The following is a 23320-nucleotide window of genomic DNA, read 5'->3' on the forward strand; positions in this document are numbered from 1 at the left end:
TCCAGTATGTGTGGAATAAGATTTTCTGAAAAGTGCTTTCAATAATCCACACAGAACTCATCTGGTCCTATGGCTCAATAATTCCTAAATAGTGTCTTGAGTTATTTCCCATCAACTTAGTTGATCTAAAAATAATTTTTGACCTGGAGCAATTATCCCAAACTCATTAGTTGTTAAATATGGCTCTAGAGAGCCTTCAGGTGGGTGCTGGTTAGAGTAAATTCCTTTTTTAAACATGGAAAGGTGGGCAAGTCTTTGGGCTGCGCCCAGTTACAAAAATGCAAGGGCCCCGTTTGCTCCTTCGAAGCAGCATGATTTGGAGAGGGGACACAGTTCAGTGGCAGATGCCTTGAATGCAAAAGGTCCCATTTTCGATCCCCTATGGCATCACCAGGGAGGGCTGGGAAAGATTCCCTGTCTGAAACCCTGGAGAGCCACTGCCAGTCAGTGTAGACAACGCTGAGTTAGAAGGACCAAGGGTCTGATTCAGTCTAAGGCAGCTTAAAGGAGGGTCCACAGCTCAGTCCTAGAGTGCCTAATCCGCATACAGAACATCTTAGGTTCTATTCTCAGCTTCTCCATGTAAGGCTGGGAATGTGTTCCACCTGAAGCCCTGGAAACATCCTAACAGTCTACTGGATCAAAGGATCACCTAGTCCAGCATCTGTTCTGAAACATACCGTTGGGAAACCTCTGAACCAGAGCCCTCTCCCTTTCTGCAACTGGAATTTAGAGACACTGGTGCCTCCGACGGTGGAGGCAGAGTAAAGCCATTGTGGCCAGCAGGCAGCTGATGCCAAACAGTGCAGAGGCATCAGAGAGCTAGAGAGACAAATGGTCCGTTTCATTCTAACACAGTTTCCTTCCCCCCCCCCCCAAAAGGATACCATAGGACTGGAGAGGGAAATATTACCTGGGTGCTTTCATCATGGAAGCCCTCCAGAAAGCTCTCCAGGAGCTCGTCCGCATTGTCAATCCTCTCCGCATATTCGCCCACGATCCAAATCATGGCCGCGCGGGCATCCGGCTCGTCCAGAGAGTCCAGGTTCTCGCACAAGGTGGCAATGATGCTCTCGTATCTGGTTCACCAAGGCAAAGTTAAGCGCTTTGCTTTCTCTATGGTTGCCAATTCCTGTAGCATCCTAAATTTTCGATTCTCTGGCTCAACATTTTCAAGCTCCTAGTCCTCAAATTTAAGAACTCTCGTTCTTGCCTCTTCTCTGCCACCCGCTGTCAGCTGTCCCCATCCCTCCATTTAGGAGGAATCTTCAACCACCAGGATAGCTTAAAATATGGGAGTGAACCCCAGCTCAAGTGAACATATGTAGGATGCAAGATTTCCATCCACTAAGAGACAGAGATCCCAGCCACTCACCCCCTCCTCAGGAGGTCTGCTTGGACCCCCACTTGTCTCCTTTTTAAAGCAGGTAAGAATGTGGTGGTGGTGGGGTTATCCTGATCAAACTCTGAAAACTAGGACTGAACCTCACTGCTGCTGTCAAACCACTAAGAGTTGTTTTCAGCATCCAGAAGTTGTACTTAAGGTCTTTAAAAACTTGTAAATCACCTAGAAAATCACATAATTCAAAAGGAGAGTAAAAACTGAGTAAAGAAAAACAGAACACTTAACCATGGCTCAATTTAAACCAGGTGTCTGAAATCAGCTTTAAAGTCAACGGTAATAAGCAATTGGGTTTGTTTCAAAAACAGAAGAGGGGAATTTCTGCCAGGAGAGGTGGAGAAGCCTAGAAGCTCCCCCCCCCCACGCCTAAGCACAGCTAGGACATCAACGACATCATCAGCTGCCCCAGGGCTTTTTGCTGCAGTGGTGTAGACTATAGGGAGCCATGCTTACTTATTGGGGTACTTGCGGAAGATGTCCCGGATCACCACAATGGCTTCCTGGACGACATAGTTGACCTTGGTCTGAATGAGGTCCAGGAGGGTGCTGACGCAGCGCTCAGCCGATTGCTGCAAAGAGGGACAGGACAGAGAAGAAGGTCAGGGTCTAGCAGAGGCCAGGCCCCAGTGCAAATGCTGGCCAGGATCCAACCCACAACTCTGCAGCTCACCCACCGCCTGGTATTATACAAATCAGAACGGGATTCTCCGCAGGGGAGAGGTCATAGTTCAGTGGCAGAGCACGTGCTCTGCATGCAGAAGGTCCCCATTAAACACCAAAGCAGAAATGGGGGGGGGGGTGAGTTCACTTGCCTCCACCTTGATAGCGCAGCGTCCAATGGCCCGCACTGCTTTGCGGACGAAATCAACATCCACCTCTGTGGCGTACTCCTTGAGCTCTGCCAAAACCTGTTGGAATCAGACAATGATGATGTAGTAATGATAAAAAGGTAAAGGTAAAGGGACCCCTGACCATTCAGTCCAGTCGTGACCGGCTCTGGGGTTGCGGTGCTCATTTCGCTTTATTGGCCGAGGGAGCCAGCGTACAGCTTCCAGGTCATGTGGCCAGCATGACTTAAGCCACTTCTGGCGAACTAGAGCAACACACGGAAACACCGTTTATCTTCCTGCCAGAGTGCTATCTACTTTCACTTTGACGTTCTTTCGAACTGATAGGTTGACAGGAGCAGGGACCAAACAACGGGAGCTCACCCCGTTGCGGGGATTCGAACCCCCGACCTTCTGATCGGTTAGTCGTAGGCTCTGTGGTTTAACCCACAGCGCCACCCGCGTCCCTGTAGTAATGATAATGATCACTTAACAATAAGATTTATAGTTTAACCCTCTCCCCTGCTTTGACCCAATCAATGGAACTTCCATCTTCCTTCTATTTTTTTAAAAAAGTCACTGGCTGGGAACTTTGACAGGGGCGGGCTTTGGCCTTTCAAATTTCAGCAGCACCCTGTGCGAGCACAAACTTCAGCTGCCCGCCACCTCTCACTTTCTGTTCTGCTCAGTTCACTACATCATAGTTGTGATGCTCTGTGGCGTCCCCTAGGCTTGGCGCCCAGTGTGGTGGAACCAGTCACGCTGCCCTAAATCAGCCTCTGGCTTTTATAAGGACTCTGTTCAGGCTACTTCCTTGGGATGGGCAGCTTTGCTGGTACCTCATTCTAAGCCCGCCCTGTCAGAGGATGCAGCCCTGCCGCCATCCTCTGACTCAGAGGAGGAGTCCCCTGCAGTGCCTCTGCCTCCCTGGCCTTGCAGAAGTCAAAGGCTGCGGAAGGCAGGCCAGCTCCATCAGGACTCCGCTCCCTTGTTTGTCACCTGGGGGCACCCAGACTGCCTCAGACTCCAAAAGACAGAAGGCTCACTCCATCAGCTTTGCTGAAAGCCCAGCTCCGTTAGGCATCTCTTACGCTGAACTGTGCCACCCGCTCATTATAAGAACAACCTTTTAAGAATTGGTGCCCGGTGTTGATTTTTCGTCTTCTTCCCTCCCTGTCCCTTTTCCTTGTGTGCTGTGTTGTTTTACGTTGCAAGCCTGTAGTTCCTGGCGAGGTTAGTGGAGAAGCAATCTTGTAATGATATTGATTGCAGCTTCCCATGTTTGTTATTCTGTAGAACACACATACACACACCCCAAGTCAGGAGTCCCCTGGCCCCCCAGAGCTGACCTGAGCAATGTTGGCCTGCGATGCCAAGCGGATCATGATGTCCAGTTTCTCCAGCTTGACATAGATGGGGTCGTTGTACTTCACAAAGAACACCTTGATCTCCTGCTTCAGGATTTCAGGTCTGGGGAAGGGAATGCATGCACAATTTATTATTGTTGTTATTAACTTATCACCAGCCCTTCACCTCAAGGTCCCAGGGTGGGTTAGGTAAAGGACCCCTGGACGGTTAATTCCAGTCAAAGGCGACTATGGGGTGTGGTGTTCATCTCACTTTTCAGGCCAAGGGAGCTGGCATTTGTCCGCAGACAGCTTTCCAGGTCATGTGGCCAGCATGACTAAACTGCTTCTGGCATAACTGGACAACTGACAAGTGTCAGAGCGCACAGAAACGCCTTCCCACTGCAGCAGTACCTATTTATCTACTTGCACTGGCATGCTTTCAAACTGCTAGGTTGGCAGGAACTGGAGCAGAGCAACGGGAGCTCACCTCACCATGGGGATTTGAACCACCAACCTTCCAATCGGCAAGCCAGAGGTTCAGCGGTTTAGACCACACCGCCACCCGCGTCCCTATCCCGGGATGGGTTACAACTGTTTTAAAACACAACGTTTTACATGTGAACTGTATAGCTATTGTATGGAAATTAACAAGGGGACAACGAAAATGGATTCTTCGTGCACTAATGGTGGCCAAGAGACTGATACTGAGGAATTGAAAGAATAAAGATATGACACCCTTTAATTAATGGACTGACAATATGACAACACCTGCAACTTATGAACGGACTGCTTACAGATGTAGACTTTTTTGGATCAACATGACAACATTTGAAATGAGCTTATACAGGATGCAGTAGGCTGTTAACATCCACATACCTAATAGGATAACAACACTTTATCAATCTATATAAGAATGTATGGTAGTATATTACGTTGCATTTTTGTATATATATATATTTCTCTTTCTTTGTTCTCCCCCCTTTCCCCTTTTGTGATTGAATTTTTTTCAATAAAAATACTAATATTCAAAAAAATACATTTAAAAACAACTTACAATCACAAAAACAGGGTGGCTCCTAAAAATACACATCTCACATGCAGTGGGTGCCTTAAACAGGGATGACGTCAGGCTGTGTGAACAGCCGCCCCCACCCGCTTAGCGACTCCTCGTAAAGAGGCAAAGCCACTGCCAAAAGCTGGGATGCGAGCATGTCTCTGTCACCAAGAGGGAGCCGCTCCATCAGGCTTTATTTGAGAGAGGAAAGATGAATGATTTAAATCCCCACTCGAACATGGAGCTCACTGGGTGTGACCTTGGAGGGGCAGGGTGTCAGTAACTGCTTCTCAGCCTAGCCTACCTCACAGGGTTGTTGTGAGGAGAGGAAAAAGAACCATGGATCTACCTAGAGCTCCTTGGGGAATAAGGTGGGCTAGAAATGCAATTACCGTATTTTTCGCTCCATAAGGCGCACCAGACCATAAGGCTTACCTAGTTGTGGGAGGAGGAAAACGAGAGAAAAAAATTCTGAATCCCAGAAGCCAGAACAGCAAGAGGGATCTGGCTTCTGGGATAGCCGAGCCAAGCCTCTTCAGGGCAGCGGGATGAAGGCTCCCCCTGCCCAAAGAGGCTGTGCATGGCTAAGGCAGAAGCCAGGAGAGGTGCTTTGCTGAAGGGGCGATGCACAGCTCTCCCTCTCTGCGCAGCGCCCCTTCAGCCAAGCGGGAGGAGGAATGGAAGGAGCCCCTTCTGTTCCTCCTCCTGCTTCGCAGGAGAGGCGCTGTGCAGAGAGGGAGAACTGTGCAGCACCTCTTTAGCGAAGCGGGAGGAGGAACAGAAGGGGCTCCGTTCCTCCCCCCGCTTCGCTGAAGGGGCACTGTGCAGCTCTCTCTCTCTGCGCAGCGCCATTCGCTCCATAAGACGCACTCACATTTCCCCTTATTTTTTAGAAGGAAAAAAGTGCATCTTATAGAGCGAAAAATACGGTAACTGATTGGCCACAAAGAAGGGAGGCAGCCGTCCAGGCGGAAGAGTTTCCCCAAGCTGCCCCTCTGACCTTTTCTGCACGATCAGGTTGATGTTCCTCAGGGCGACATACTGGACCTCGGGCTCCCCGGACAGCAGGGTGACCAGCGGCGGCGCCAGCTTCTTCAGCAGCATGTTGTAGTAGTCCGAATCCTTGGGGAGGAGCTCCAGGAACTTCATCAGCACCTTGACGGCCGACAGCACCACCGCGGAGTTGGCATGAGAGAGGCGGGGAGTGACTCGCTCACAGATGCTGTCGGGGGGAGACAGGAAGGGGGCCGAGATTCAGGATGCACCCGGAAAACGCTGGGAGTAACTCAACATAGTGCTAAGTTAAGTTCCTGAAGGGTGTACAAGTCGGGCTAGCGGGACAGCAAGAGGAGAGGCAGGAATTCAGCAAGGTTCTTGCGCCGGGTTGCACCAACAGCCCTGACATTTCCTGTTGCACAGCCAGCCTCCTCTAGCCCTTTAACTAGCAGCCTGCCTTAATGCACACCAACAGTTGCATTTCGAAGCCTGCAAATTTGGTAAACCAAGTTGATGGACTATGCAGAAATGGCAAAATAACTGGGAAGCTCGGGAATCAAGAAGACGGGAAATTTTAAAAAGAAGGGGAAATGTTCATAATGTCTATACAAAATCGTTGTAAGCTGGTCGAAACACTAGGAGGGTTTTAAATACACTTGTAACAAGAATGTATAGATAACCTAGGAAGATGAAAAAAATGGAGAAGTATTGATATGCAGTTGAAAACAGAATCTAAAGGACCCATGGAAGGGATGGGGGGAAGTCAGGAGATTCAGAGTCATCTTGAGATTTGGATTTTGAATTGTTTTATGTTGTATGTTTATATTTTTGAAAATCAATAAAAAAGACTGTAAAAAAGAAACCTGTAAGTTTACAGAGCTATAGGGGTTTCACATCCCATTATTATTTAAAGCAAATACCACCAACAAAAATATGAAATTGATGTAGACAGGTCAATTTTTACGGTGATTTGAAATCTGAACTTGAACCCGCTTAATATGTTATTAAGCAGCCTTATTTGCTGAGGATCCCTCTCCTTTCTTTAAGTTAATTATCTTATTTTTATTTTGCTTTTCTTCTTTTAAAAGGCAAGCCATATGAAGTGAGAGACAGCGTTTCAGCTGCTGACATCCCCCATGGCTATTTCCATGCTTTCCCCAGTGTCTGTTACAAGAATCCTGCAACAAGGGGCTCCACACGTCAGATGCATATTACTCTAGAGGCGTCACATGCCTCTGCCCACAGATGTGAAGCCGCTGAGCCAGGAGGAAGCAAGTGGAGCTAAGGAACAGGGGTCTGCAACCCGAGGCCCACCTACCTCTGGGCTTCGCGGTCATCCTTTGGGTTGTAGTTGGAGAGGCAGTCCAAGATGAAGATCTGTCCCCACTCAGTGCACTCATTCAGAGCAGTGAGCAGCTTATTGATGTTCTGGGGGTTCAAGTCCAGCAGGTTGCTGTTCGGGTGAGATTCACTGATTTCGGACAAGGCAGCTACAGCGTTGGCCACCACCTGCAAGAGGGAAGGGAAAAGGAACAATCCATGCTTTCAAAATCTTGGCTGAGATTTTGTGGGGGCGTTTTAATGCCTAGCCCAAGGGCATTAAAAAAGCTTGGAATTATATAAAGAAGCAAGACGGCCTCTGAGCATATACAAAGCAATTATGCACATCAGCAAAACTCAAAGTAAAACCAATCCACAGTTATCTGGGAGTAGAATTGGGGCTGACCATTTGTGACCCTCGACCTGATCTCACAGGGTCCTCAACCTAATTTCATGTGGGTGGCAAAGAGAGAGAGAGAAAGGTGGCTCCACTCAGGGCGCTGTAATGGTTAAGAGTGTCGGACCAGGACCTGGGAGACCAGGGTTCGAATTCCCACTTGGCCATGCAACTCACTAGGTGAGCTGGGCCAGGCCCTGCCTCTCTCAGACCAAACCTCTCTCACAGGGGTGTTGTAAGGACCATCATTTTCAATACAACCCTCGCCGCAAGCCTGGCAAATCTGGACCAATCCTTATTGTTCAAATAACACAAATATTCTTCCTTTATACAAATGCAACATTTGTTCTCCATTTTTTTCCTTTCACTATTTGGGCTTTGTTACTTAACTCATATGGAACTGTGCTTATTCTACATGCCCCCGTTACAGTTTCATTTTTTTATCTGTTAATTTTCTTCTGTTGCTATATAATAGTCCTCTCTGTTTTATATGCATTACAGTAGTACCTCGGGTTAAGTACTTAATTTGTTCTGGAGGTCCGTTCTTAACCTGAAACTGTTCTTAACCTGAGGTACCACTTTAGCTAATGGGGCCTCCTGCTGCTGCCGCGCCGCCGGAGCACAATTTCTGTTCTTATCCTGAAGCAAAGTTCTTAACCTGAAGCACTATTTCTGGGTTAGCGGAGTCTGTAACCTGAAGCATATGTAACCTGAAGCGTATGTAACCTGAGGTACCACTGTATAACATAAAATACAATTAAAAAAAAAACCTTTACAAAAGAAAAAAGTGGACTTGAGCCCCAGAACCCATCTTTAAAAATAAAAATTAGCCCCAAACATGTGGAAGGAACAGCATTCTTGGCTCCCTAAGCATTGTTATTTTTTAATTCCAAAGAGTGCCAGCTCAGAGCGATGTGGGTTTGTGTGTGAGAGAGAAACTGGGGACGTGAATGATCCTTCACTGCCAATTCAGCAGTGAATAAAATGACTTAATGAACAAGGGGGTGGGGGGTGGAAGGGAGAGGAGGGAGGGAGGGAGGGAGAAAGAAGCCTGTCTCTCTCTATCAAGCAGAGAAGGGGGAAATGTGATAGACGGGGAAAGCAGGAGGGGATCCGGGACACCAGGAGGAAGAGCAATTAGATTACTTTTGTTATTATCCAAGGCTAATTGGAAATTAAACCAAGTGTGGAATGTGGCTAATGGAGGGGAATGCGCCTGCCATTTAGAGGCCCTGAATCTTAGACTCAGCCGCCTGTTAAGTGCCAGGAAGGGAAGGAGGTGGATGGAGGCAGCACCAGGAGGTGGTGGAGGAGGAAGGATGGTTAGGGAGAAGGTGGCAAATGAAGGTGAGGTTGGCTCTCCGGTGCTGAGCAGCACATAAACACCCTTCTGCTGCCTTAGACAGAGCCTGTCCATCTCAGCATCTCATCTATGCTGCCTGGCAGCCCTTCTCTAGGGTGCCAGGGAGGGAGTCTTTCCCAGCCTCTCTGCAGATGCCACCAGGGACTGGACCCCGGAGCCTGCAAAGCCCCAGAGCTATGGTCCTTCCTCTGAAAATGAAGTGTGACGCTAGTCCTCATGTTTCTGCATAATGGGAACATATGCCTCGTACCAAGTCAGACCATGGGCTCCGTCTAGCGCAGCACTGTCTACATTGACTGGCAGCAGCTCTCTGCCATATTTGTAGATGAAATGAAATGAGGCCAAGTGGCAAAGAAGTCATCTCGAGCTCTTTGGCCCACAAAATGTTTTCGCTCATGTGAGGTTCTTTTTCGAGATGTGCCAAGTCTTAGGATACTAAAATAGCCCAGATTATTTGAGCTCAAAAGTCTTCCAAAGCTTAGCGATTGCGGCCCAGGGAGCAGTCAAAAGATGCCAGACCAGGTCTCCATCCAAATCTACAAATTCAGAAGAGGCAAGCCAGGGAAGGGGGGAGTGAATCCTTTTCCAATGAGATCTCAGAAAATGCTTTTGTTCAGAACCTGCTAGTGCCATCGCTGCGCCCTGATGCTTGCCAGAATGGATGGGATCTGGAATCCAACAATATCTGGAAAGAGGCCCACACTGGCTCTCCTGGATTTGGAGCCGTGCTGTTTTTTGGCATCGGTTTTGCTTCTTTTTTTTACAGCAGAGAAGAAAAAGAAAAGCAGGAGGGTGGAAAAGTAAAGGTTTTCACTTCAAAAAAGAATAATGTGGCAGTCAACAAAGGATGTCGAAATGATTCTGGGAAAGGGGGTGGGGGGAGAGAAAAGATCACAGCAGCAAGAAGAACAGAACATGCCAGACAATGGACCCCTTGCAAAGAGCTGCTTTCATTTGGCGTTAAAAATAAGAGCGGCAGAAGTGAAAGGTTAAGGGGGTGCACTTGACTGTTTTGTTCTGCAGCAGATCTGCAGGTGGGGGAACAGGGACGGGGCGGGTTCAACAGCCCGCCCACGGCTACCTAGGGACTCACCACACTGCCTCTTTGTACCAGAGGGGAGAGGAGGTCAGGTATAGCCCCCCTCCCTGACCAGGCAGCCATCTCCATTTCTTCAGATTTCAGAACATGCCCACACCCAAAGTGGGAGGAATAGCCACAAGTGATCTATTTCCAGTAGGACCTAGGAATCTGTTTTGAAACAAGCCAGGCCTTCTGGTCTGCTTGGTCCAGCATCATCACTCTGACCGGCAACAATTCAGGATCTCGGGCAGAGAGATAAGGAAATAGGAAGAGCCTGCAGGATCCTGTTCTCACAGCAGCAAGCAAGACCTGAGCGTGGCAGCCCTCTCCCCTCCTGCGTTTTCCAGCAACTGGTATTCCGAAGCATGGCTTCCTCAGACCGTTTAGGCAGAGCACTGCCATTGTAGCCAGCAGTCAACCATCAAAGAATCACAGAGCTGTAGAGCTGGAAGGGACCCCGAGGGTCATCAAGGGCAGCCCCCCACAATGCAGAAATCTCAGCATGCAGTCCCCCGTCCAATCTGAAACCGTTATCGGACCCTGCTCAGTTCTGCAAATGTGCTAGCGGTCTTATTGTTTCTGTCTAATCCTTTAAACCGGAGGTGCAAGGGGAACTGGCCCATCATCAAAGAAAGTCAAACAAGGAAGTCCCTGGAATTGCACTGCCGGCCCCCCTTAAGGCCCCCTCCAGCTAGAACAAAACTGCATCTCCTGCCTTGTGGGAGCAGTCCAGTGCTGCCCCCTTGTGGCTCCTCTTCCACAGCTACAGGAGAAACAGCCCAAGGTGCACCCAGGTTTCGGGAACCAGTTGCAGACTCTGACAAGGAAGACTTGGGTTATATCGCGGCCCATCGGCCACAGGACCAGGGGCCTCCACCGACCCCCTGGGGCTTCCCAGCCTTCCTGCTGCTATGTCGTTTGCTCTCCGTATGAGGGGTGTAATCCGAGGCCTTCTCCTTTCTCTCTTGGAAGCCGGGGCGGCACAGCGGATAGCAGAATGGGCTACCAATCAGAACACACATGCCCTCCTCTAAAGTACATTTCGCTTCTGGCAAACCGCGTCATTTCTCACGCACAACATGGGAAATAATAATACTGGCCCAATTCACAAGGCCGTTTCAGGGATTCCGATAGGATGAGGTTGCAATAGGCTTTGGATGCTCGAAAACCCTAGATAAAGAACACTCTCGCCTCTCTCTGGCCAGCTCTCATTCCCCTGGGGCTTCTGTGACATCACTGCAGTTCAGCCAATGGGGAGACACAAATCCCCAGGTTTTAACAGTCAATCAGTGCTTACTTCACAAGCTTCACCTTTTCAAGGTGCTGGTATATTGTTGTTGCTGTTGTTATTCATTAAATTAATATCCCTCAGAACACTCTTGTGAGGTAGGCAAGGCTAAGATAGGCAGACAATGACAGACCTAAGGTTACCTCGTAAACTTTAAAGCTGAGAGAAAATTTGGGCCTCTTCTGATTCCATCACTCTAACCGCTATACCACACTGCTGCTTTCAGCAAAATGACTGGATCCCCTGCACTCAACCTGCAAAACGTCCACGTTGTCAGCTTTAATAGGATGCTTCCGTCTTCTGCAATGCCCCAAATTTGTGTCCCCACAGGACCACAACCCAGATTTTCACCTTTCTGCTGTAGGATTTTTGTCTTGGCATTTCGGGGGTTGTATATAAATAAGGCTATTTTAACCTGGTGACAGTTAAATAAAGACTTAAGACATAGAAAAGGCATTCTTTTTACACTCCCCAACATAAGGAGACAGTTGCTTTGGCGAGAACACTGCGTCTCTGAGAAACTATCAATATTCATGGGAGGAAGTCTGAACAGAACCAGCTTGGAATGCTGCCTTTCAAAAGCCAGAAAGGCATCTAATTTCCTAGCAAAGGGCTGGCCGGGGGGAGAAGCAGCAGCTTCCAGCAAAATGTGAGGGCAGCAAAGTCAGACACTTTCGGAGCTATTGTCTCAGGAAAAGCCACAAGATCAAATTCAGAACAGATCGTCCTGAGGTTCCTTGTTTGTGGAAGGGACTCTGGCACTTGGCCAGCAAATACATCACTATCAAGAGAGGCTCAAGCCGGCGGGATTGGCATTCCGGTCCATTTGTTCCATTACGGGCCCAGAAAGTGGGGAAGCCGGACAACGGCACAGACACCCCAGGATGAGCGGGTGGCAACCAGATGTCACCTCCACCACCAACCACGCGCAACAAGAGAGGGAGAGGAGGTTTGGGAATCTGTTCTCGATGGCAATTCTGGCCCTAACTTGCTTTGACTGGCCTGGTCAGAACCGGATGTATTTGAAGCTAGTAACTTAACATGGTGAGCTATCGGGAGCCTTCAAGGTAGTGCATTAGAAAGATCTGCCCACAGCAGCTGCATTCAGCCCTTTGGGGAGACCTTAGAGGCTAGGCCTTTAGATAATCCAGACCAGCCTTCCCTGCAGATGTTTTAGACTACAAACCGCCCCCCCCCCTCGCCAATCTGGATGTAACCTGCCCGGGGAAGGGTGCTCTCTGCTTACCTGCTGGTCATCTCAAAGGCTTGTTTCCTGCCACAGATGATTACTCAAACGAACACATGAGAGTATGGTAAATTGGAGATGATCCCAAAAATCTGGCAGCCTGTAGGCAGGGACTCTGCACACAGACCAACTATGACCTGTGTACACGCATCAAGATTTGGAGATGAAGGGGTTGACTAAAGGCCCCACCACCAAATGCCCAAATGTGAAGTTCCCTGGTGTTGGGGGATTATTTCTGTTTGCAGCAGGGGGGTGGGCAGGCATCTGCCTCAGCAGCCCATGGTAGATGAGTTCATGGCCAACCAACGCCACCCCAAATCCCCATGGGGGGGGGGCAATCTGTTTGACCCTACTGGAACAAGAGCACTTCTCCCTGGTCCTAACCCAAAAGAGCTGGCAGCTGCCGTCCCCGTTGAAATACAGAAGATGCCCCTGTAGAGACATCCTCATACCTTTTGAAGACATACATGTTCAGACAAATAGGCCCCTGATCTCTCAACCTGTGTCTGCCATGTTGCTTTAGTACGACCGTTTCTATCGCATCTTCTCATTATAGGTGTTTACATTCTAATACAGTGGTGCCCCGCAAGACGAATGCCTCGCAAGACGAAAAACTCGCTAGACGAAAGGGTTTTCCGTTTTTCGAGGTGCTTCGCAAGACAAATTTCCCTATGGGCTTGCTTCGCAAGACGAAAACGTCCTGCGGGTTTGCTTCCTTTTTCATAAAACCGTTAATACCTGGGGAATCCGCGCTCCGCAAGACGAAAAAATCGCAAGACGAAGCAACTCACGGAACGAATTAATTTCATCTTGCGAGGCACCACTGTATTTCACATGGAATTGTTTTACTGATAACCAGCAGCCACGCATCGGACCTCGCTAGTGAATTCTAAGGAGCAAGGAAGCCTGTGCAGTTTCAAAACCAGTGGTTAAAAATCATCTTAATTCAAAATGGCCTCCGCCTGTACCCAAACAGTCAAAAACCTCCTCCTTGGTCTCAGGAACCATAATGTAAAATGGTTCTCCAGCTGTTGTTGGACTGCAACTCCCATCATCCCTAGCTGGCAGGACGAGTAGTCAGGTGGTGATGGGAATTGTAGTCCAAAAACAGCTGAAGACCCACGTTTGGGAAGCCCTGGCCTACATTGACCAACAACGGCTGTCCAGGATTACAGACACAACTCTTTTCAAACCTGTACCAAAGCATGATTCTAGTCCTCATTGTTCTGAGTAAAGGCTTGAAACAGGAACATAGGAAGCTGCCTTGTGCTGAGTCAGACCAGTGGTCCATCTAGCTCAGCCCTGGCTACAATGACCAGGAGGATTTCAGACATCCCCTCTTGGAGATGCTGCTGGGGACCGATCCTGAGGCCTTCCGCACAGAATGCAGGTGCTCTGGAGCCGAGCTACACAGCGCCACAATCCTGCGCACATACACACTTGCGTTAGCCGAGAAACATTAGGTCAAGCATCAAGGAAGCGTCCCCTGCGAGAGGGGTACTTTACCATGGGATTGGAGTCCGCAATGAGGTCGCGAAGGGAGTCCAGGAAGCCCTGGTCCTCCACCATCTGGGCGTTGATGTCGTGCAGCTTGGCCACACAGACGGCCGCCGTCTTCCGCACGTAGGGGTCCTCGTCCTTCAGGCACTTGCGGAGCGGCTCACACAGGTACTCGGTAATTTTGTCCACGCGGATGCACCCCATGGTGCGCACCGCCAGCGCACGGATGAGAGGGTTGGGGTCTTCGCAGTCCTGGGGGGGGGAGGGGGAGAAGAGAAGCATGTCGTCACAAAGGTGTTCCGTGCAGTTTCACTCCCCCAGAGGGAGAGAGTTTGAGTCCCGCCACTTCCTGGGACGCAATCAAGTTGCTTCAGGGCTGGATTGCTGCAATGTGCTCTATGTGGGGCTTCCCTTGTGCTTGGCCTGGAAGCTGCAGCGAGGGCGGGATGCTGTGGCATGACTGCTGGCAGGAGGGAGGCCATGTCAACATGCAACGCCTCTGCTCAGAGAATGGCACTGGCTGCCAGTTTGCTACCTGGGCAAGGTCAAGGTGTTACTATTGGGGTATCAAGCCCTTAGGAACTTGGGATCATTTTACATGTGAGATTGCCTTACCCTGTATTTGCCCACTCAACTGTTTCAATCTGCTGGCATGTAATACCTGTTCCACACCTTTAGCGTGGCCACACGGACACTCTGGAACTCCCTGCCTATTGACACCAGGCAGGCATCTTTACTGTACTCTTTTTAACACCTGCTAAAACAATCTTGGGACACGGGTGGCGCTGTGGGTTAAACCAGAGCCTAGGACTTGCCGATCAGAAGGTCGGCAGTTCAAATCCCCCTGATGGGTTGAGCTCCCGTCGCTCAGTCCCCGCTCCTGCTAACCTAGCAGTTCGAAAGCACGCCAGTGCAAGTAGATAAATAGGTACCGTTCCAGCGGGAAGGTAAACAGTGTTTCCGTGTGCTGCTCTGGTTCGCCAGAAGTGGCTTAGTTACGTTGGCCACATAACCTGGAAGCTGTCTGCGGACAAACGCCGGCTCCCTTGGCCAATAAAGGGAGATGAGCGCCGCAACCCCAGAGTCGGCCATGACTGGACCTAACAGTCAGGGGTCCCTTTACCTTTACTAAAACCATCTTGCCTAGATGACCCTACCCAGATTTGCAGAATGTTGACGTGTGTTGTAACCTGCCCTGATTTAACCTTTGATTTTTAATTATTCTGTTCGTATTTTACTGTTTTATTCTTTCCGTAAACTGCTTTGAGGTCTTTTTTGCTTAAATCAAGCAGTATGTAGATTTTATTAAATAAAGCCATTCTCCTTAAAATGCGCAGCCCTGCCTGAAGATACTGAGGCTTGAACTTGGGATGCTCTTTCACTGAGGCATTGCTCTTCCTACAGTCAGAGGACATGCTGCATATAAGGATGTCATCATAACATCAGGGGGAGGGGTTCCTTCTGCATGCAACCCAGCCATCACGACAACTGGCACTTTACCGGCATGTAGTAAAATTAAAGCACCCATAATTCCCCAACTGCCCCCATTACCTTCACAAAACTGTTGACTGCCATGATAGCCATATCCGGCTGGCTTTTGGCATAGTTCATCAAGTACAGGTAGACCAGCTTCTTCAGCTCCAGGTTGTCGGTCTGCATGCAGTTCACTACATCTGGGAAAAGGGAGCTAGATGATGGAGAGAGAGAGGGAGGGGATGAGAATGTAGCGTTGAAGCAGGAACCCTGAAACTGGAAGCAGACCTCCAACATTTCAAGCAAATTATTATTATTATTATATTATATTTTTAGGTAATATTTATTTATAATTTAAAGGAATAAATCTTGAAGCGGTTTAACAACACACTAAAACATCTAATTAAACATTGCTGAAATATACAGTCAAAGCATCATAATTAACAGGAAAGTCAAAAGATTTCAAAACAAAACACTGCAGAAGAGATCAACTACAGAATGCACATTTAACAAATAAAATGACCTTAAACAGTTCGAAAGAAAACATTACCAAAGGCAGTAAAACATAAAACACACTTCTAAAACAGATCTGCATTGCCTAACAGTAGGGCCGGCCCCAACGGAGGAAAAACTGAAGGGTAGAAACCTGACTTGGGGTCTCAGGTCAGACTTGCAAGCTGGTGGGAGTGGCTGGGCCAAAACGGCCTGATTCAGCCCATAGGCTGGAGGTTCACCACCACTACCACCTGCCCTACAGGATTTGGCAATAGGGGATCCTAGGACCCTCCTGTTTTTGCTGGACTGCCCATGATGTGTTGGGGCTGATGGGAGGTGGAATCTCAACAATATTTAGAGGAGGAACATTTCCCCCCGAGTATGCTCAGAGATTGCTTTCTCCATGACAGCAAAGAGTCCCAGACCAGGGGTGGGGAGCCTGCCGCTCTCCCAGTGTTGCTGGACTAAAACTCCCCTCACCCCTAGTGACTGGGCACAGTGCACTGGGGCTGATGGGAGCTGGACTGCAGCAATGGCTAGAGGAGAGATGCAGCTTCCTGCATCCCTGCTAGAGGGGGCTCCAGCACTGCAGAGACAGAAAGAGAGGAAAAGGAGTGTTACCTGAAGGGTAAAAGCATATTGGAAAATGATACATAATGAACTGGAAAAAATGTTCAAATGTACTTAACAAAAACAAAAAACCAGAGTCCTTTCTGTTGGGGATAACTCAGACTGAAATTCCCAAGTCTCCAAAAAGGTTATTTATGTATGTCACTACTGTGGTCCGTGTTTTGTTAGGCCATAAATGGAAAATGAGCGAGGTCCCATGCAAAGAAGAATGGCAACTTAAGTTGGCAGAATATGTGCATCTTGCAGACTTAACATATAGAATAAAAGAACAAGAAGAACATACGTTTAAAGAAGACTGGCAAACGTTTATTGAATATATGGGAAATAATTGTGTGCAGCTGAAAACGCTGGCAGCATTAAGATAAATTCAACTGTGTAAATAAGTTTTGATGGATGCACTAATGGAATACTGAATGGTATAGTTTTTGTAAAATATGCAAGGATTTATGATATATAAAATGAACCATGGAAATAGAAGGAGCGAAGTCACTGATATCGTAATGAAGTAAAAATGAGTACTTTAAATTGTAAAACAGAAAATTTAATAAAAATCATATATTTATATAGGAGTGCTACCTGACATCCTTCCCCACGGTCATGGCAGCAATGACCTTCTTCACAGCTTCTTTCCTCTTCTCCTTCTTCTCATTGTTGAGCTCCGCTTTCAGTTCAAAGATCTCCCCTGAAATGAAACGTGAGGCCGTGAGAGAGAGCCACAGTGTACAGAAATAATATGGAATAATGATGACTCCTGCTGGTTCGGGCCAATGGCCCATCAAGCCAAGGACCCTCTTCTCAAAGCAGCCAACCAGACGCCTGTGGGAAATGTACAAGGATCCAAGCACAACAGCATTTAGCCCTCCTGCAGCTTCCACCAACTGGTATTTCAGAAAGCATTGCTGCCTCCAACTGTGGCGGCAGAGCATAGCCATCGTGGCTAATGCCACCAATAGCCCCCTCTTCCAGGAAAAGGAATTCCCCACCGCTCAGGTATCATGCAGTATACCCAGTATACCTGAAGGAGCGTCTGCACCCCCATCGTTCTGCCCAGACACTGAGGTCCAGCTCCGAGGGCCTTCTGGCAGTTCCTTCCCTGAGAGAAGCGAAGTTATAGGGAACCAGGCAGAGGGCCTTCTCGATAGTGGCACCTACCCTGTGGAAATCCCTCCCATCAGATGTCAAAGAAATTAACAACTACTGTATCTGATGTTTAGAAGACATCTGATGGCAGCCCTGTATAGGGAAGTTTTTAACGACTGACGTTTTAATGTATTTTTAATCATTTGTTGGAAGCTGCCCAGCCACTCTGGGGAAACCCAGCCAGATGGATGGGGTAGAAATGTGTTGCTGTTGTTGTGGTGGTGGTGGTGGTTATATTCAACCTAAACAGCAGGAAAATTGCTTTAGAATCCATCTAGAACATTTCCCAAGAACTGAAATGGAGACTGATTCAGCAAAACCTAATATTCTGCAGACACTGGACACGACAATGGTTTTATAGGATGGCTGCCAAAGCGTTTCCCTCAAACCCAGTGGAAAGAGAGGTGGCATGGAAGGAAGAGCCTCCATGTGATCTAGCATGCTGCCTAGGCTTTTGAACCACATCTGCATCATTCCCAAATCCTCCCCCAACCCAGGTGTCTCTAGAAACAAGCTGCAATATCACATTAATGAGTGGAATCTAACCTTTTTTATTGGTGGTAAAATATTTGGAGTCCGTCATGATTTCAAGTTCTTATCACACCTGGAAACAAACAATACAGCAACATTTTAATGCTTAATAATAATAATACCCTATGACATTTACATAAAATGGTACAAAATAGTTCTTTAGAGAAGAGCAGACATAATACAATTATCAAAATACATTTAAGAATTAGGCTTTATACTCTTCCGGATGCTCTGAGAATTAGGTAAGAGGGAACTTTATCCATTTGAAGCATTAAAGAAAAACTCTCCTGGGTCAGACCAAAAGTCCATTTAGAGCACTTTTATCAACAGAAATCCACTGGAAGATCTCGGGCGGCTCTCACAGACATCTCCTGCTCTTTTCTAGCACCTGTCAGAGAGAGGTATCCTGTTTCTCCATTTTTAATCCTATATTCACAAAGGGTCAATCTAACGTCACACAGAAATCCACCCATATCCATAATCCATCACCTTTTTGCCCAGTCTTTCCATAAGATTGGGCACTGTCATGCTATTCATTCATTCATTCTTTTGTATTCAAATCCTGCCATATATATATAAACATATACAGACACACACACACACCACCCTCTCATATAAAATATCAGGGTGGCATAGAGCAATATAAAATTTGTATTAAATAAAAATGATTTTAAAAATGGTAAGAAATCGATCTTCCAGTGTGGTCGTACCAACACTTCAGAGCTTCCTGTCTATCGACATGAGGTAGGCTGCCTGTTTAAAATGAAATTGTTGAGGTAAGTCTTTCCAGACACATAGGAGATGTGTTTTAAACTCTTTCACCACTAATTTTAATTATTTTTAAACAATTTTACCTGTTGTTGTTTTTTGGCAAATTAAATATTGTTTGTAAACCGCTTAGAAGTTTTACTACAATCAAGCGGTATGTATAAATTTTCTAGGGAAAGGAACTTTTTTTAATAAAAAAGTCATCCAAAGTAGTACAAAACAATAATTAAAACGACTGGCTGAATAAAAAGTATTTTAAACAACTGCATAGCCTATTGGCACAAAAAGGTGGAAAAAACACCTTTCAGAGAAACTCATGAGAGTTAAGAGCAAGGATGCCTGCTGAATCTCTGACCTGGATGAGGCTATCCTGTATCCCTAGAAGTATTCATGCAATTCATTTATTTGTAGAACTATTTTCTATTTCTGATCAGTAGGTGAGGCCAGTGGGTGATGGTGGGGGCACTGCCCGGCTGCTGCTAACCTATAACAGGGCCTTTTCAGTGGTGGTTTCCCCAGCTGCGGAACGCCCTCTCTAGCGAGGTGCATTTGTTTCCCTCGTTATTAACACTCATGGTGGATCTTAAAACACTCCTATGAACCCAGGCCTTTGATGGCCAAAATATACTGTTCCAGGCAACCTGAAATTATTCAAAGTGCAGCTATGTAATTATTTCTTAAAGTGCGTTTAGGGGTTATTAGCATTTTGAAATGGGATTTTATTTTAATGGCATTGTTTTGCTGTCTGCCGCCCTGGGCTCCTTTGGGAGAAAGGGTTGGGAAATTTAGATAGATAGAAATTAGATAGAAATCTAATTGATAACAGTAATGCAGGATGCTGGCATTTTGAGACTGCAGATGTTTTCCCATCCCTGGGTAAAATTAGTAGGGAGGGATGCCTGAGCAAGTTTTTAAAACCAGAAACAGATGAAAAACTTCTCATAGAGTCATCTAGCCATCCCACAGCAGTCTAAGCAGGAGGGGTGCCTCACCGGTGCCAGTATATTTTTCTAGGAACCAAGATCTGATAGACCAAAAGGTGATTTTGGCAGGTAGGGAGCATCTAATGACCTACCGTGACAAACCAAATTCCTGGGAACTGTGAGGAGGGGAGGTACCGTATTTTTCGCCCTATAGGACGCACTTTTTCCCCTCCAAAAATGAAGGGGAAATGTGTGTGCGTCCTATGGGGCGAATGCAGGCTTTCGCTGAAGCCTGGAGAGCGAGAGGGGTCGGTGCGCACCGACCCCTCTCGCTCTCCAGGCTTCAGGAAGCTATCCACAAGTCTTACAAGCCCAGCGGGAGGTCCCGCGGGCTCGCAAGCCTTGTGGGCAGCAGCCTGCAGCCCAAAGGTTCGGGGGACAGCGGGGAGGCGCAGCGCCACCACCCCGCTATTCCCCGACCTGATCTGGAGGCTGGCGGGGGGGGGGAGGAGAAGCAAGCTTGCTTCTCCCCCCCCCCCGCCAGCCCCACAAGCTTGCGGGATAGCGGGGAGGCGGAGCGCCGCCACCCCGTTATTCCCCGACCTGATCTGGAGGCTGGCGGGGGGGGGGGGAAGGAGAAGCAAGCCGCTGCCCCACAGAGGCTAGGGAGGCTGTCCCTGAAGGCAGAAGAGGGAGACGGAGCGCTCCGTCTCCCTCTTCTAGCTTGGGGATGGCTGCGCAAACCTGGGGGGGAAATAAAAAAAATTTCCTTGACTTCCCCCCCCCAAAAAAACTAGGTGCGTCCTATGGGCCGGTGCGTCTTATAGGGCGAAAAATATGGTAGATACAGATCCTTTACTGGAAATTTATTTTTGTTCATTGTATTTATATAAATTGAATTTATATAAATATTACCTGGGCTGCTTACAAAGAAACAAACAGTGCTAAAAAGTACAATATATACCATGATTCCAATAATCAAAAAGCAATAGAAGGAGGTAAATACTAATAAAAATTACAAGACTTAAAGGAACCTGGATTTAAAGCAGAATTACCGGTAAAATGCCTGAGTGAATGAACAGGGTGAGTGAACCTGGCACAGAAAAGACCAGAAATTAAGATTCTGATAACAGCATGAAGAAATCTGATCTATTTCTCTAGGTATGATACAAGGCCAGGGGTCAAAATTGCAATCTGACACTGATGCAGAATTTTGTCACTGATGTATTCAAATTTAGGGGGGGGGCGGGTTCCAAGGAGTCCTGGATACAAATCCATGTTGTAACAGGACAAATCTTTATTTGTGTAAGATTCAGAAATGTTGACATAAAGGATGCAGAATAGACTTCCCAAGGCTTCATCAGATCCTAGTCCTAGCCTGTATAAAGGGACAGACTGTCCTCTGAGAAACTGCAAAGTGCATTTCCCTCTGCATATACAGGGTGAGTCCTTTAAAAGAGGCCCTTTGGATACGCATGTTCCACGGGGACTCTTTTAAAAGACTCACCCTGTATTTCCAGAATCAAAAAAGGAGGGTTTTCCAGGGCAAAAGGTCTTATTTCTGGCCCAGGTTAAAGATCCAGGCCACCACTCCAAAAATTGAGCTTCTCCAGCCCTTCTGGCTAAACTGGGGGGGGGGGGTTAAGAAGCTCTCCTCCGAAAAACATTTGAGTCTTCTCTAAGCCTTTCCTCTTTGGTTTAGTTTGGGACCTGTTCAAATTAAATGATATAAGGATGATCTGGTATGCTCTTTCTCTCTCAGACTCTGAGCGCCCCTTCCAACCTGGAAATCTGAATCCAGTTACAAAGATTTGGGATGAGAAACCCAACAAGGAAGAGTGAAGGTTTCAATTGGACTTTGCACTGAGGGGGCACTATCCCACCCCAGTTTCCAAACCCTAAAAAGGCAGCAGAGTGAGGAGAGGAAGAGGCAGGTTTAGGAGGGGAGATAAAGAGGACAGAATCTGCCTCCACCCCATGCCAGAATCTCGACCAATTTCAACCCTCTCCAATATTCCATTTTATGTTCAGTCCATTTATACCAAACCTGCAAGACACTCTCCACCCCCAGAAGACTGTCTCTGACCTGGCCCAGCCCTGCCTCCATTCATAAGACCAGGGCCAGTTCCCACTTTCCCTCTCTCCACCTGCACCAGTGAAAAGGGAAAGGGTACCTATTTTTCAAGCTACCCCCACTGTAGAAACCCCACTGGTGTTTCCCCCCCCCCCTCAGGTTCTCCCATTCCTTCACTCCAAACAAGCCCATTTTCTCCAGCCTCCCCCCACAACCAACTCCGAATGCCTTTCTTCATTCACTGGGATGCTCCACGATCTCTGTTGCTTGCCCCCCACATGCTGCCCCACTGCAGGGACAACTTTACCCTTGCAATATTGCACACAACATACAGACTGTAGGTAAGCCACTCTGGAAACCTTTTGGGCTGGGTACAAATAATCTAAATAAAGACTCAGATTAACAAATGATTAAACAAATTACATTGTTGTTGTTGTTATTAATATTAATAACACTGCCAAGGCCCTTCACCTTGCTCCATAATAATAATAATAATAATAATGGTAAAAGCAATCATGGCAATAATAATATTACTGCCAAGCCCAGCCCCCCCCCCAGCACAGCCTTGGGGTAGGGGGAAGATAAAAAATCCTTCCAGTCTGGGGGAGGGGCACGCAGCCCCCCCAGCCCTCCTGAAAGGCATGCCCCTCCCCACCCCATCTCAAGCCCCTCCTTGGAAGGAGCCCCAATTCCTGCCCTCCCCCTCAACAAGCAACAGAGGGCTCCCCCAAGCCTAGCAGCCCCTCCCCCAATGGATGCTGCCCCCTTTTTTCGGAACGGAGAAGGGATGTGCCCCTCCCCTATTTCCTCTCGCCCAGCCCCAAACAGAGGTATCCGTCGCCCCCCTCCCCGTTACGAGACCCCCCCCCACCAATTCCCCCCGAGGGGCGGGGCCACCCCGACTCACCTGCAAGGGGGTGGCGGGTCCTCGAGAGCCTCTTTGGCCGGCGGGAGGGGGGGCAGCAACGGCCGCGGAGAGCCACAAGCAGCTCGGCTGGGGAGGCGGCCGGAAACCGGGATGTCTCGGAGGACCAACCACCCGTCCGCGCCACGCCTTCTCGCCTAGAGCGTCCCGCGGCCACAGACCTTGAGGGGCTAGGTCGGCCCACGCTCACTTCCGGCCGGAGGGACATAGATATAGAAAGGGTTGAGTGGCCCATGTACATACCTGACACCGCACTTGTGCGTTTCTTTTTTGTTTTTAAAGGCCGCTCATTATATCCTCAAAGAAGATATAAATACGGGGTTTTTTGAACCACGGAGATGACCAAGGCTAGGGAGGAGACGCTTTACCTTCCCCCACCGGCAATAGCGGGTTTCCGGCCATTGCAGGAAGTTCCACCCCCTTATCACACTACTACTACTACTACTACTACTACTACTACTGCTACTACTTCCTGGAAAATGTTCAATTTTATATATGAATAAAATCTTCATTATTGCATATATCTGTGCGTGTGTGT

General features: G+C 48.0%; 1 protein-coding gene across 2 annotated transcripts in view; it reads right to left on the reverse strand.

Annotated features, from left to right (window-relative positions):
• The window catches only part of AP2B1 (adaptor related protein complex 2 subunit beta 1), a 60340-nt gene extending 37199 nt beyond the window's left edge, over positions 1–23141 (reverse strand). The window contains exons 1-11 of one of the 2 annotated variants that reach the window (XM_081843497.1): positions 22765–23141; positions 18108–18165; positions 16998–17103; positions 15375–15510; positions 13830–14075; positions 6947–7137; positions 5633–5854; positions 3579–3699; positions 2215–2310; positions 1856–1971; positions 914–1079 (exon numbers count right to left, since the gene is read on the reverse strand). In XM_081843497.1, the coding sequence (XP_081699623.1) occupies positions 914–1079; positions 1856–1971; positions 2215–2310; positions 3579–3699; positions 5633–5854; positions 6947–7137; positions 13830–14075; positions 15375–15510; positions 16998–17103; positions 18108–18144 (1437 nt within the window). In that variant the 5' untranslated portion in view covers positions 18145–18165; positions 22765–23141. The remainder of the gene's footprint in view (positions 1–913; positions 1080–1855; positions 1972–2214; positions 2311–3578; positions 3700–5632; positions 5855–6946; positions 7138–13829; positions 14076–15374; positions 15511–16997; positions 17104–18107; positions 18166–22764) is intronic. The other variant, XM_081843496.1, reaches the window with a different exon arrangement.
• Between the last annotated feature and the right edge of the window lie 179 nt (positions 23142–23320).

This window comes from Podarcis erhardii (assembly GCF_964252035.2).
Source record: "Podarcis erhardii genome assembly, chromosome: 16".
Taxonomy (NCBI): domain Eukaryota; kingdom Metazoa; phylum Chordata; class Lepidosauria; order Squamata; family Lacertidae; genus Podarcis; species Podarcis erhardii.